This window comes from Trachypithecus francoisi, unplaced genomic scaffold (genome assembly GCF_009764315.1).
Source record: "Trachypithecus francoisi isolate TF-2019V2 unplaced genomic scaffold, Tfra_2.0 Lachesis_group3, whole genome shotgun sequence".
NCBI lineage: Eukaryota > Metazoa > Chordata > Mammalia > Primates > Cercopithecidae > Trachypithecus > Trachypithecus francoisi.
The window spans coordinates 162,643,898-162,656,971 of NW_022681468.1; the positions used below are offsets into that span (position 1 = coordinate 162,643,898).

The 13,074-nt window shown below is 45.5% G+C and overlaps 1 protein-coding gene across 4 annotated transcripts; it reads right to left on the reverse strand.

Moving 5' to 3' along the window:
• Positions 1–409: 409 nt before the first annotated feature.
• LOC117070986 (28S ribosomal protein S18c, mitochondrial-like) lies at positions 410–1,165 on the reverse strand. Of its 4 annotated transcripts, none has more exons than XM_033190799.1 (2): positions 1,011–1,165; positions 410–605 (listed from the first exon to the last, which is right to left on the reverse strand). In XM_033190799.1, the coding sequence occupies exons 1-2, from the start codon at positions 1,163–1,165 to the stop codon at positions 410–412; spliced, it is 351 nt and encodes a 116-aa protein (XP_033046690.1). The 4 variants fall into 4 exon arrangements, with proteins under 4 accessions (XP_033046690.1, XP_033046688.1, XP_033046692.1 ...); XM_033190797.1 differs by having other exon boundaries at positions 410–621; positions 949–1,165; XM_033190801.1 differs by having other exon boundaries at positions 490–547.
• Between the last annotated feature and the right edge of the window lie 11,909 nt (positions 1,166–13,074).

Sequence of the window (13,074 nt, forward strand, 5' to 3'; positions counted from 1 at the left end):
TGGATAGCCAATCATTAACCAATGTCATTTTCGTAAACCAATGAGAATTGCTGACGAACAACTTTGGTAATCGCCCATTCTCCTAATTCATCCTTTGTTTTCTTTAAAAACCTGGGTCTGTTGCTTGTTCTCTGGAGCACTCCCCAAGACAACTTGGAAGCATGTCCTGGGTTACAGTCCTAAATCTTTGTGCTTGAATAAACTCTCTAAACTAAAACACAAAACAAAATGAAACAACAATGATCTTTTATATGGTTTTCTTTGGTTTCAATTTAATTTGTTTCTGCTCTAATCTTTACTATTTTTTTCCTTCTAGTTCTTTGAGGTGTGTCATTGGGTTATTTGAAGTCTTTCTACCTTTTTTTTTTTTAACTGTAAAATAAGTTTATTGGTGGTAACATGGTATAATTTACTCCTGATATCTGATGTTACAAACTGTAGGATCCTTGAGATATGCAGCATCCTTGTTTGTAACTGGCATAAACCCTATTATTTGAGGTCTCTTAATTGCTTTTGTGATTTCTTTCTGTTTCTTCCCACAAAGACCTGTTTTGTGCCTTCCAAGAATGTATCCAATAAATGGAGAAATAAACTGGGACAAAAGCTGTACATTCGTAACATCTTACATGCTTTCCACACAAGATACATTTCTTTTTTTTTTTTTTTTTTTTTTTTTTTGAGACGGAGTCTTGCTCTGTGGCCCAGGCTGGAGTGCAGTGGCCAGATCTCAGCTCACTGCAAGCTCCGCCTCCCGGGTTTACGCCATTCTCCTGCCTCAGCCTCCCGAGAAGCTGGGACTACAGGCGCCCGCCACCTCGCCCGGCTAGTTTTTTGTATTTTTAGTAGAGACGGGGTTTCACTGTGTTCGCCAGGATGGTCTCGATCTCCTGACCTCGTGATCCGCCCGTCTCGGCCTCCCAAAGTGCTGGGATTACAGGCTTGAGCCACCGCGCCCGGCCAAGATACATTTCTTAAGGGCTTCTTTATAAGAATTTTCCATTGGAATGGGCAAGTCCTCGTTGGTGGATATCTGTTTATATTGTAAACAACCTCTTCTCCATAGCACCATGTGAGTCCTGGGATGCGTAAGGCTAACAGCAGCCATTACGAGGTGTGTCAACTTCTTCCTCCCCAGACCACTGCAAACAGCAACCATAGTGGCCATGGTTCCACGTTCCTCCACTGGTTCTACCTTTTTATGTTGGCATTTGTTGCTATGAACTTCCCTCTTTGAGATGCTTTTGCTGTATCACACAGGTTTAGGTGAAATGAGTTTCTTGTAGATAGTATATAGCTGGGTCTTGTTTTTTGTTGTTGTTGTTGTTTGTTTGTTTGAGACGAAGTCTCGCTCTGTCGCCCAGGCTTGGTATGCAGTGGCATGATCTTGGCTCACTGCAACCTTTGCCTCCTGGCTTCAAGTCATTCTCCTGCCTCAGCTCCTGAGTAGCTGGGATTACAGGTGCATGCCACCATGCCTGGCTAATTTTTGTATTTTTAGTAGAGATGGGAGTTTCACCATGTTGGCCAGGCTGGTCTCAAACTCCTGACCTTGTGATCCGCCCACCTTGGGCTTCCAAAGTGCTGGGATTACAGGCGTGAGCCACCTTGCCCGGCCATGGGTCTTGCTTTTATCCATTCAGTCATTCTTTGTCTTTTAACTGGATAATTTAATCCATTTATATTCAAGATTATTATTGATAGGTTAGGGTCTGTTACCACTGTTTTATTTGTTTTCTGGTTGTTTTTTAGATCTTTTCTTCTTTTTTCCCTCTGTTACTGTCTTCCTTCATGGTTAAGTGATTTTTTTCTAGTGGTGTGTTTTGATTCTGTGCCATTTATTTATAGTGTATCTATTACAGGTTTTTGCTTTGTGTTTACCATGTGTACAACTTTGGCATTTCTTGTAACACAGATTTGGTGATGATGAATTCCTTCTGCTTCTGTTTGTGTGGGAAAGTCTGTCTTTCTTTAGTGTTTGAAGAATAGCTATGCTGGGCACAGTATGCTTGGTTGGTAATTTTTTCCTTTGGTACTTCAAATACAGCATTCCACTCTGTCCTTGCCTGTAAGGTTTCTGCTGAGAAATCCACTGAAAGCTGTATTGAGTTTCTCTTGCATTTGGTATGTTTTGTTTCTCTTGCTGCTTTGAGCATTCTTTGTCTGATTTTTGTAAATTTGATTATAATGTGCCTTTAGGATTTCCTCTTTGGGCTGAATTTTATTGGTAACTTCTGAGCTTCTTATACCTGGATGGTGTCATTTTTTTTCAGATTTGGAAACATTTTAGCCATTATTTATTTATGTATGCTTTCTAGGCCCTTTTCTCTTTTGTCTCCTTTGGGAATGTCTATTATGTGGAAATTAGTTCACTTGATGGTGCCCCACAATTCTTGTAGGCCTTATTCATTCTTTTTTTAAATTCCTTTTTCTTTTTACTCTTCTAATTGGGTAATTGGGGTTATTTGGGCTTCATGAAACTGGATGTCTATTTGCCTTCCCAGATGTGGGAACTTTTCAGCCATTAATTCCTTAACTAAGTTTCCTACCACTTTCTCTTCCTCTTCTCTTTGTAGAAATCCCGTAAAGCATATATTGGTACCTTTAATGATGTCTCATAAGTTCTGTAAGTTCTCCTTACTTTTAAAAAATTGTTTCTTTTTTTGTTGTTGTTGTTCCTCTGACTGGATAATTTCAAAAGATCTCTCTTTTTGCACACTGATGCTTCTTCTTCTACCTGATCAAGTCTGCTGTTGAAGTTTCCTCTGAAATTTTTCAGTTCAGTCATTGTGTCCTTCAGCTCCAAAATTTATTTTCTTTTATCATCTCTATGTCTCTGTTGAAGTTCTCATTTTGTTCATGTATTGTTTTCATGATATCATGTGGCTTTCTTTCTGTGTTCTCTAATAGCTCACTGAGATTATTGAAGACACTTATTTTGAATTCTTTTCCAGGCAGTTCTTAGGTCTCCATCTTTTTAAAGATCAGTTACTGGTTTTATTGTGTTCTTTCGGCATCATTGTATTTTCCTGATTCTTTGTGATCCCTATGGCTTTACACTGGTGCCTGTACTTTTGAAGGAAGAGTCATCTCTTTTAATCTTTACAGGCTGGCTTCAGCAGGGAAAGCCCTTCACCAGTCAGGCTGGCCAGAGGTTCTGAGTGGGCTGGCTGGTGGGATCTATACGCTGGCCAACTGCTGGGGTCAGTGGGTAAGCAGGCTTACTGCTGGGATCCATGGGCAGGTGGCCTGCTGCTGTGCGCCACGAGCATGCTGTTGAGGTCTGCATGCTGGTTGTTTGAGAGCCCTCATCTATTTTTGTTGTTCTTAGCAGCCCCCAGGCAATCTAGCCTTTCTGATTTACTCAGTGTTCTGGGTGAGACATAACAGAAGTGAGCCTCTCAGGCAGTAAACCAAAAGGCTACAGAAGAGTCAGATGCTCACTGCATGCTCTCTTTCCCCCATGGGAGAACTTATGGGCCAAGGAGATCTCTCTTGGTGCTGCATTCTACTGGCCTGGAGGAGGGTTGGTTGGGTAAAGTAAGAATATTCTTACCCTTTTCAATGTGTCTTTTCTCATTTCTGTGCCCCATCAGGGTGTTGAATACTCTCTCTTGGAGTCCAGAACTCTCAGAAAAGTAATTTTATCTATGGGTGGTTATTAAATCAGTGTTTCTGAGGGGAACAAGGGCTGGCACTTCCTATTCTGACATCTTGCAGATGTCACTTCCAGAATTCTTTCTTAAGCAGAATTTGCCCCCTTAATTTCCCTGGAGGGCTTCCCAACATATACTATTGCGTTCAAAGACATTGGGAACATTTCTCCCAGTTCATAGCTTAGGTCCAAATAACTTTTCCAGGCCTACTTTCCTGCCAACCATTTCATGTTTCATGGAACAGTCATAGGGCAGTGGTTTCTCACCTGGGGTGATGGCATAGTGGTTTTAACTCCCGGGGGACATTTGGCAATGTACAGAAACAGTTTTGGTTTCATGACTTGGGAGGATCTTACTAGCATTTAGTGGAAAGAGGCCAGGGATGCTGCTAAACACGCTACAATACACAGCCCAAAGTGTCAGTCTTATTGAAGTTGAGAAACCCTACCCTATGAGTATAATTAGTAAATAATTAATAAATATACTTAGAAAGTCTCTGTGGCAATAGTGAGTCCTCAATAAATGCCAACTATTTATAGGGATATCGCATTTTGTACCAAACTGCTTGCTGACGTTCAATTTCATATTTAACTGTGAACTGCATAGAGGCATCTGACCCTCACGTGAGCATCAGCCTCTCTTCACTAACATAGTCCTTTGTGCATACGAGTCACTCCTGCATGAGAATGGAGCAGGAGAAAGAAAGGGCCAATCCCCTGATTGAGGATGAACATCCTTATCTCTGAAATTCTACAGCTGAGTTAGAAGAAAAGAGGTTGGAGTGCATTCATGATTAACTTCATAAATTTTTAAATTCCTACAGTTAAGTGAATTTGAATTTGGTAACAGAAAAAGCGTACAATTATTCTATTTCATAAAAGAAACAGAAATGATCTTTTGTCTTGTTCATGTATAAATTTGGTTGTGACCCACAAAAGTATGAAGATATGGTTTCCACACCAACGTCAGGCCTTCTCAGGGAGCTTAGAGTGTGTCGGTGGAGAGGGAGAAGCCCATCAGAAGGAGATCCTATTCCACCTCTGCACTTCTTCAGGACTCCTGTGGAAACATGTGATCTCCAACAGTCTGTCTGGGGCTCTGCCCACCCCCAGCAGTGTCACCCCACATCACTGCACAATAAGAACTTTCTCATCGTGAACATAGCTTTCTCTGGAGAAGCTGGGAAGTGCTTAACTATGCTAGAAGCTGGACAATTCAGGTAGAAGTTTAAATGTTGGCCTAACCTTCAAAGGACAGAAATAGCTTTTTGTGAAAGTTCTCAAGGGTGTTTCAGAACTCTGGAACATTTTAAATCTTAAAATAACACTACAATTGTCCATTTGGTCTTGGGGGTGGCTGTGCGGTGTGGAGAGTGAAAGGGTGGAGAGTGAGTCCCTAAAATCGACTTTCCGTCTCTCCTCCACTGAAGGATGTGGTTGGGCTTTTTCATCCTTGGGCTGCCAAAACCGAAAAGTGCCTTGCTCCGTTCCAGAGGAAAGTGTTCAGTGTCCTTTATAGAACCCACTTGTTTCCCGGCTGGAAGGGGGATGGTCCCGGTGCACAGCAGAGCTGTCCCATGTGTGATGTACTAGCTGTCCCCCCACTAAACATGAGCAAAGCATAGTACTACAAAAACAAACGTGGCTCCCAGGGCACCGCTCACAGGCTGTCACCTAGGCTTATGATCCCGGAGCTGACAGGGCGTGGGGAATGTCTGGGAATACACAGTCTGCCCCCTTCTCCTTCAGCTCTTACCCTTGGGCACATCACTCAGGTCTCCTAAATCATCCCATGGTTTAGGAGTCAGGCAGGGGTTCATGTGTTCTGAGCAGATTCTGAGGTGCTCTTAAAAGCTGCCAATGTTAATATTGCCTTGGAAAAAAATGATGAGTGTTTTAGAGCGACCCACTCACTGGGTGAATGCATCGAGTCCGCCCAGCCCCCTGCCTTCACTGACTGCACCGTGGCAGGGTGGGTGGTGGTGTCTGTCCCTCTCTCTGCCTTCACTCCTCACCAACAGCTCCTGCCACCCTGATGCTCAGGTTTCATCGTCCCATGTGCTCTGGGTCTTGTTCCGACTCTACAAAGAAAAGGTGCCATGAGGACCGTGAAACAGAGTATGACTGTAATTCGGTAGAGGTCTCACCTCAACGCCTTGTTTTCCATACTGTGTGTTAACTGGGGCCACACAGAGAGGGCAACGTGAAGTGTGAAGTGTTACCTGAAGGAGGGTGACAGAGCTCTGTGTGCTGGCTGCCCCTGAGGGGCAGAAAGGGAGGGAGGGAGGGAGGAAGACAGTAGGGAAGAAGGAAGGAAGCCACTCTCTGCCTGCCACCACCCCATCTCAGGCCCTAGACCTCTACCAGGCTCGTCTCCTGAGGCTGAAAGTGCCCCTCCGGCTCTCAGACTGCACGCTGCCCTCTGCCTTGCTTCTCTGGGTACCACTTCCCCGGCTCTCTTTTGAATCGGATTCTCTCCTTCAAACTCCAGCAGATGCAGCCCACACATGCCAGGCCTGTATGTAGATTTCGTCTGTTGCCACCATCTTCCAAGCCCTGGGGAGGTGCTGAGTTCCGTGGAAGGCCTCTGAAGGGAGGGACACGACTTGAAGGCTGAGTGGCACAGGGCTCCGTGGAAAACTGGGGTTCTTTGCCCTTCTCAGGGAGGCAAAAGGTGCAGAGGCCTGCAGTGTGCTGTGAGCGACAGTGCCAGCTAGTGGAGCGCAGCTTACATTGCTAGCTACAGGGTTTCTTTTCTTTTTCTTTCTTTTTTTTTTTTTTTGAGACAGTCGCACTTTGTCAGCCAGGCTGGAATGCAGTGGCACAATCTCAGCGCGCTGCAACCTCTGCTGCCCAGGTTCAAGCAATTCTCATCCGTCAGCCTCCCGAGTAGCTGGAATTACAGGCATGCACCACCACACCCAACTAACTTTTGTGTTTTTAGTAGAGAAGGGGTTTCACCATATTGGCCAGGTTGGTCCTGGCCTCCTGACCTCAAGTGATCTGCCTGTCTCGGCCTCCCAAAATGTTGGGATTACAGGCGTGAGCCACCGTACCCAGCCCAGGGTTTCTTCACAACAGGGAATTGGGAGGATGCAGTCAGGCCTGGCCTTCAGTGGGTTGTAGAACTCCCTCTGGGGGTAAATGCTCAATAAAAATGGCTTAACCTGGCCAGGCGCGTTGGCTCACGCCTGTAATCCCAGCACTTTGGGAGGCCGAGGCAGGTGGATCACACGGTCAGGAGATCGAGACCATCCTGGCTAACATGGTGAAACTCCGTCTCTACTAAAAATACAAAAAACTAGCCGGGCGAGGTGGCGGGCACCTGTAGTCCCAGCTACTCGGGAGGCTGAGGCAGGAGAATGGCGTGAACCCGGGAGGCGGAGCTTGCAGTGAGATGAGATTGTGGGTTGTAGAACTCCCTCTGGGGGTAAATGCTCAATAAAAATGGCTTAACCTGGCCAGGCGCGTTGGCTCACGCCTGTAATCCCAGCACTTTGGGAGGCCGAGGCAGGTGGATCACACGGTCAGGAGATCGAGACCATCCTGGCTAACATGGTGAAACTCCGTCTCTACTAAAAATACAAAAAACTAGCCGGGCGAGGTGGCGGGCACCTGTAGTCCCAGCTACTCGGGAGGCTGAGGCAGGAGAATGGCGTGAACCCGGGAGGCGGAGCTTGCAGTGAGATGAGATTGTGCCACTGTACTCCAGCCTGGGTGACAGAGCAAGACCCCGTCTCAAAAAAAAAAAAAAAAAAAAAAGGCTTAGCCTGAAGAACACTGCCTTGCTTTCCATTTGGATTCTTTTCCCGGACTTTGAATACAGATGTAAGTTTTATCAAAATGTCCAGCCTTATTTTATGCATGTGCCCTGAGAAAGGTCATAGACTCATTTACCAAAAGATGAAAGCAGCTACGTTTCTGAAATGAAGTCACTCTTCAATCATTTACTGCCTAGGAGGCAGTCATTGCCAAGTCCATTTTCCTGTTTTTATTGGAAAAAATAGCATATCCCTTCCTCTAAATTTGTATTTGATTTTAAAGAATGGTTCTAAGATGTTAGAACATGCATGCTATGTGTCGAAATCTAATATTCACCAAAATCTAATAGTCAGTCATCAAACACTGGAAACATTTAAGGAGAGGGCCGGGCATGGTAGCTCATGCCTATAATCCCAGCACTTTGGGAGGCTGAGGCAGGTGGATTTCCTGAGCTCAGGAGTCCGAGACCACCCAGGGCAACATGGTGAAACCTTGTCTCCACTAAAAATACAAAAAACTTAACCAGATGTGATGGTGTGTGCCTGTAGTCCCAGCTACTTGAGAGGCTGAGGCAGGAGAATCACTTGAGCCCCAGTGGCAAAGATTGGAGTGAGCCAAGATCACACCACTGCACTCCAACTTGGCCACAGAGTGAGACTCTGTCTCAAAAAAAAAAAAGAGAGAGAGAGAAAGGCTAAGGGCTGATTGGCTGCATGGAGGTGAATGGGTTTCCTTGCGATTCACGGGGCACAGCAGACCCGGAAGACAGGGGAGGGCTTGAGGATTCTATCCCAGGACAGTCCAAAGGACACAGCAAGGGGAAGAGATGTCCAGGCAGCAAGAGACGGAGAGCAAAGCTTGGGCCCTGACAGCATGGACCTACTTCTTTGAATCCCAGGAGGCAAAATGCATACCTAGCCTCCTGTGAGCTCAGCCTCACCCCTGCCACTCCTCACCCCTGCCACGCCTCACCCCTGCTGCTCAATTCACAGACAGTTCTGAGAGTTGATACAGAAAGTGAATTGTATTTCATACACTCAACAGGTTAGACACAAAGGTTTCCTAATTAACTTTATTTCTAATAACAGTACACCCCCTGCCAAAGCAATATTCTTATCTGAGGCCAGAGTTTGCAGCGGGAAGATGTAGAAAAGGAGAATGGGATCTATGTTGGTCTGGGAATTATGTAAGAGTCTAGGAAGGCAGCTGGAGCATTTGACAGCCTGATGACATGACCATTTGTCACAGACTCCTGAAGAAAGCCGCTAGCATTCTAAATGCGCAACTCACGGGCATCTTGATTTCATTTCTCTTAAAACCTGTGACTTTCCCGTGAACAATTTCTTTTTATAAGAATAAACTTAATTTGACATCCTCCAAGTGAGAATAATACAAAGTTCTGTGCTGGTGTGAGAAGCATTCATGAAGGCGTCTATCTCACACTGTGGTCTGAGAGAGCTTTCAGGTAAGACACATTTTAAGCCAGCAGCTTAGATAGATAGATAGATAGATAGATGATATAGTAACTGATTTCAGTAAGGAAGAATTATCATTTGGCCAGTTAAGGATAAACTGTCTTACTATAGAAGGTTGGACTTTTATCCTTCTTATCCCCAAAAAACGTCTCCTGATTTTCCCCAGTTGTGCCTGTATTTGATATATAACAGGATTGCAGTACCAAGATGTATATATTTAATCAAGTGAACTTCTGCTTGGCTGTGAGGTCCTCTGATACAGTTTGAACGTGTCCCCTGCAAAATTCAGGTGTGGAAACTTAATGGCCAATGTAATAGTATTAAGAGGAGGGACTTTTGTAGGTGATTAGACCACGAGGGCTCTTCCTTCTTGAGTGGGATCAGACCCTCACAAAAGGGGCTTCACAGAGCATTCAGCTGGCTTGCGCTTTTGCCTCCCACCATGTGGTGACACAACCTTCCTTTCCATCAGGGGATGCAGCAACAGGCACCATCTTGGAAGCAGAGACCTGGGCCCTTGCCAGACACCGAACCTGCTGGTGCTTGGATCTTGGACTTCCCAGCCTGCAGAACTGTGAAAGAATACATTTCCGTTCTTTATGAATTACCCAGTCTGCAGTATTTTGTTACAGCAGCACACACAGACTAAGACACCCCCAACATTAAAGGTGCAGGACGAGCTCCATAGGGCATCATATGCCATGACCCAGTTGGAAGGAAGTTAGAGGACTGTGCTGAGGTGTCTGAAGAGCAAGCTTCCCTTTGCACAACCTCACTTTCACTTTCATGTTGGTTTGGGGTAGCATGTGGGGGGCACTCCTTGGATGGAGATTTCACAGTTCTGTGTATGTCCTGCCTCAAGCCACTGCTGATGAGCCCCTGGTGGAAACAAGAAATACTCCCCAGAAGAGAAGAGAGATCTTCATTCTAGGCCCATCATATCCTAAGGGAGGACTCCTTGAAGAAATCTTTTAAAAAATATTTTTTAAAAATTTTGGTAAACTACACATAACATAAAGTTTACCATTTTAGCCTTTTTTGGTTTCTTTTAAGACAAGATTTTGCTTTTGCCCAGGCTGGAGTGGCATGGTGTGATCACAGCTCACTGCAGCCTAGAACTCCCAGGCTCAAGCCATCCTCCCACCTCAGCCTCCCCCAGTGGCTGGAACGGTAGGCACATGCCACCATGCCCAGTTATTTTTTAAATTGTTGTAGAGATGACAGCAGTCCACTTGGAAGGAAGTCAGAGGACTGTGCTGAGGTGTCTGAAGAGCAAGCGCACCTTCACACAACCTTGCGTTCATGTTGGTTTGGGGTACCTTGAGGGTATTCCTTGGAGGGAGAGTTCATGGTTTCTGTTGCTGGGTTGCTTTCAAACTCCTAGCCTCAAGTGATCCTCCCACCTCGGTCTTCCAAGGCACTGATTTTAGCCATTTTTTAGGTGTGGAGTCCAGTGGGATTAAACACATTCCATACTGTTGTGTAACCAATCTCAAGAACTCGTTAATATTGCAAACTAAAAATCTGTCCCCATTAAAGACCATTTTTCCCTCCCCAAAGACTCTGTCTTTATGAATTCTCGGTGCCTCACGTGAGTGGACTCACACAGGAATTTTACTTTGTGATTGGCTTGGCCAGGAGGTGTGACACGGCCCTTGGTTTGTACTTCCTGCACGGTGACATCCAAGCATGTTTTTTAAAAAAATAGATATGTAAAAATGGTTAACCATACTCAACCTCTTCTGTCTCTGAGGAACAAGCAGTTTCTCTCGCACGTTCTAGATGCTTGCTACCCAAAACAGGGCCCACAGGCCAGCGTCCTCAGCATCATCTGGGAGCCAGTTAAGAAAGTGAAATCTCAGGGCTCACCCCAGGCACTGAAACAGAACCCACATTTTCACAAGGGCTGTGGGTGTTTCGAGTTCACATAATAAGGACTGACACCCCTGGGACAGAAACAGTGGGATGGGGTGGACAGAGGGACTGAGGGAGTGAGGGGTAGAAGGAGTGGGGGTGGGGCTGTGCACCATTCTAAGTGCTTCCCAGGACTAATATATTTACCCCTCACTGCAGCTTAAAGCAGTGTTGTCTTGCCCTCAGTACAGAGTGAGCTCCAAGAAGTAGAGGCTCACCACAGGTTTGGGCTAGGATAGGGGGCACACACTATGTGGCCCCGGCCCTCACGCCCACCTGGCTCCAGGGCATGGGACCCTCACCCCGTACAGGCCCCTCTGTGCACCAACACCCAACTCATGAGAGATCCAATAGGCCTCAACATGCTATCTGTGGGACGTGTTTACTAAGCCGTGAAATTCCAGACACATATTCTCATGACTGTTCTAACCCCTCCCGTTACATGCAGTATGTGATGTGGAGGATCATGATGATATTTACTCCGAGATCGTGGTTTTCCAGCTCTTCGTGGAAGCAGGACAGTGTCATTTTGGCAATACTCTACTCTTAGAAATATTACAGGTTTTCACCTGATGTGGGTATAATTTCTCACTCTGTCACCCAGGCTGGAGTGCAGAGGCAAAATCACAGCTCACTGCAGCCTTGAATTCCTGGCAGTCCTCCCACCTCAGCCTCCTGAGTAGCTGGGACCACAGGCACACACTACCAAGCTTGGCTAATTTAAAAAAAAAAAATTGTAGAGACGGGATTTTACTATTGTTGCCCAGGCTGGTCTCAAACTCCTGAGCTCAAGCAATCCTCAGCCTCCCAAAGTTTTAGAATTACAAGCATGAACCACCACACCCAACCTGGCATAATTTCTTGCCTTTTTGGTAGAGAAGAGATTTCTCCCAGCCCCAGAGGTACCCACTCTTCTTTCCCAAAATTTCCAGGATGGATAGCACAAGCTTAGAGGCTCAATCCTGGCTCATTCCTGGCTTTCCTCTCTGCAGCATGACATGGAGATACCAAGACCCTTCTTGATCATTGCTTCAGAAAGAGCTGGAAAAGTTGCTTTACTCTCCTTCAACTCGAGTTCATTTACTTCTTCAAAGAGCATTGGAATGTACCATTACGTTTGTGTCAGGGATGATTGGAGAAATGCATTTCCTCTGTTAAAGCCATTACGTTTAGCCTCCCTCCCTCAAGGTGACTCTCTGTTTTGGATATATATGGACTTTTCATTTGGATATATATGGACTTTTTCACTTCTGAAGCTATTAGTAATATGTGTTCAATTGCTGGTATAGAAAATGGGTCTTAGACTTCTCTCAGTTCTTCAGCCTGCATGTGTGGTCTGTTTGTGATCCTAGAATCGATTTTGTCTCCAACAGCATTAAAGAAGAAGGAAAGAAAAGGAATAGATTAGAAGCTATTGGAATGCATCATGCATTAGGTTTGCTAGGGCTGCCAAAACAAAGTCCCGTAGACTGGAGGGCTTACACAACAGAAATGGATTGTCTCACTGTTCTGAAGCCTCAAGATTTAACATCAAGGTACCTGGAGGGTTGGTTCCTTCCAAGGCCTTCTCCTTGGCTTGTAGACCGCAAGATGCCTTCTCCCTGTGTCCTCTGATGGTCTTTCCCCTGCATCAGTCTGTCCTCATGTCCTCTTCTTCTAAGGACACCAGTCCTACTGGATTAGGGCCCACCCATATGAGTTCATTTCAGCTTACCTCTTTGAAGACCCCCCTCTCCAAACAAGGGAACATGCTGAGGTCCTGGGGGTCAGGGCTTCAACAAATGAATTTTGCGGCAGTGGGGAGGGGGGGACGTGATTCAGCCTGTAGTACATCATATCAGGTATTTTTTGTGAAACTTTAGCTTCAAGTGCATGTGTCCGTGCGTGTGTGTGTGCACACACATGTATTGGGCCACAATTTTAAGTATATTTCCTACGCTGTAGGTGTTGGTCAAAAATATCTGAAAAACACAAGCTTGATTTGATGGTAGGGTGTCCTGTCAGGTGTGCTTCTCTTTGGGATGGGGCAGAGATCGTGGGATCCAGAAGCCAGCTGGGAAGGTTATGAATGAGCTGTGAGATGAGCTGTTCTTGTACTTCTTGCCCCATCTTATTTAATTATTGTTTGTTTTCTCTAGTTTTGAGTAACATCCAAGTTGTTGACAGGTTTTGTGGAATTGTAGAATCGAGGTCCCATTTCCTTCCCAGTCACCAGTCTGATTCTCAGCTCCCTCAGGTTGCTCTCAGGTTCTTGCTACGTGGCCCCTCCAT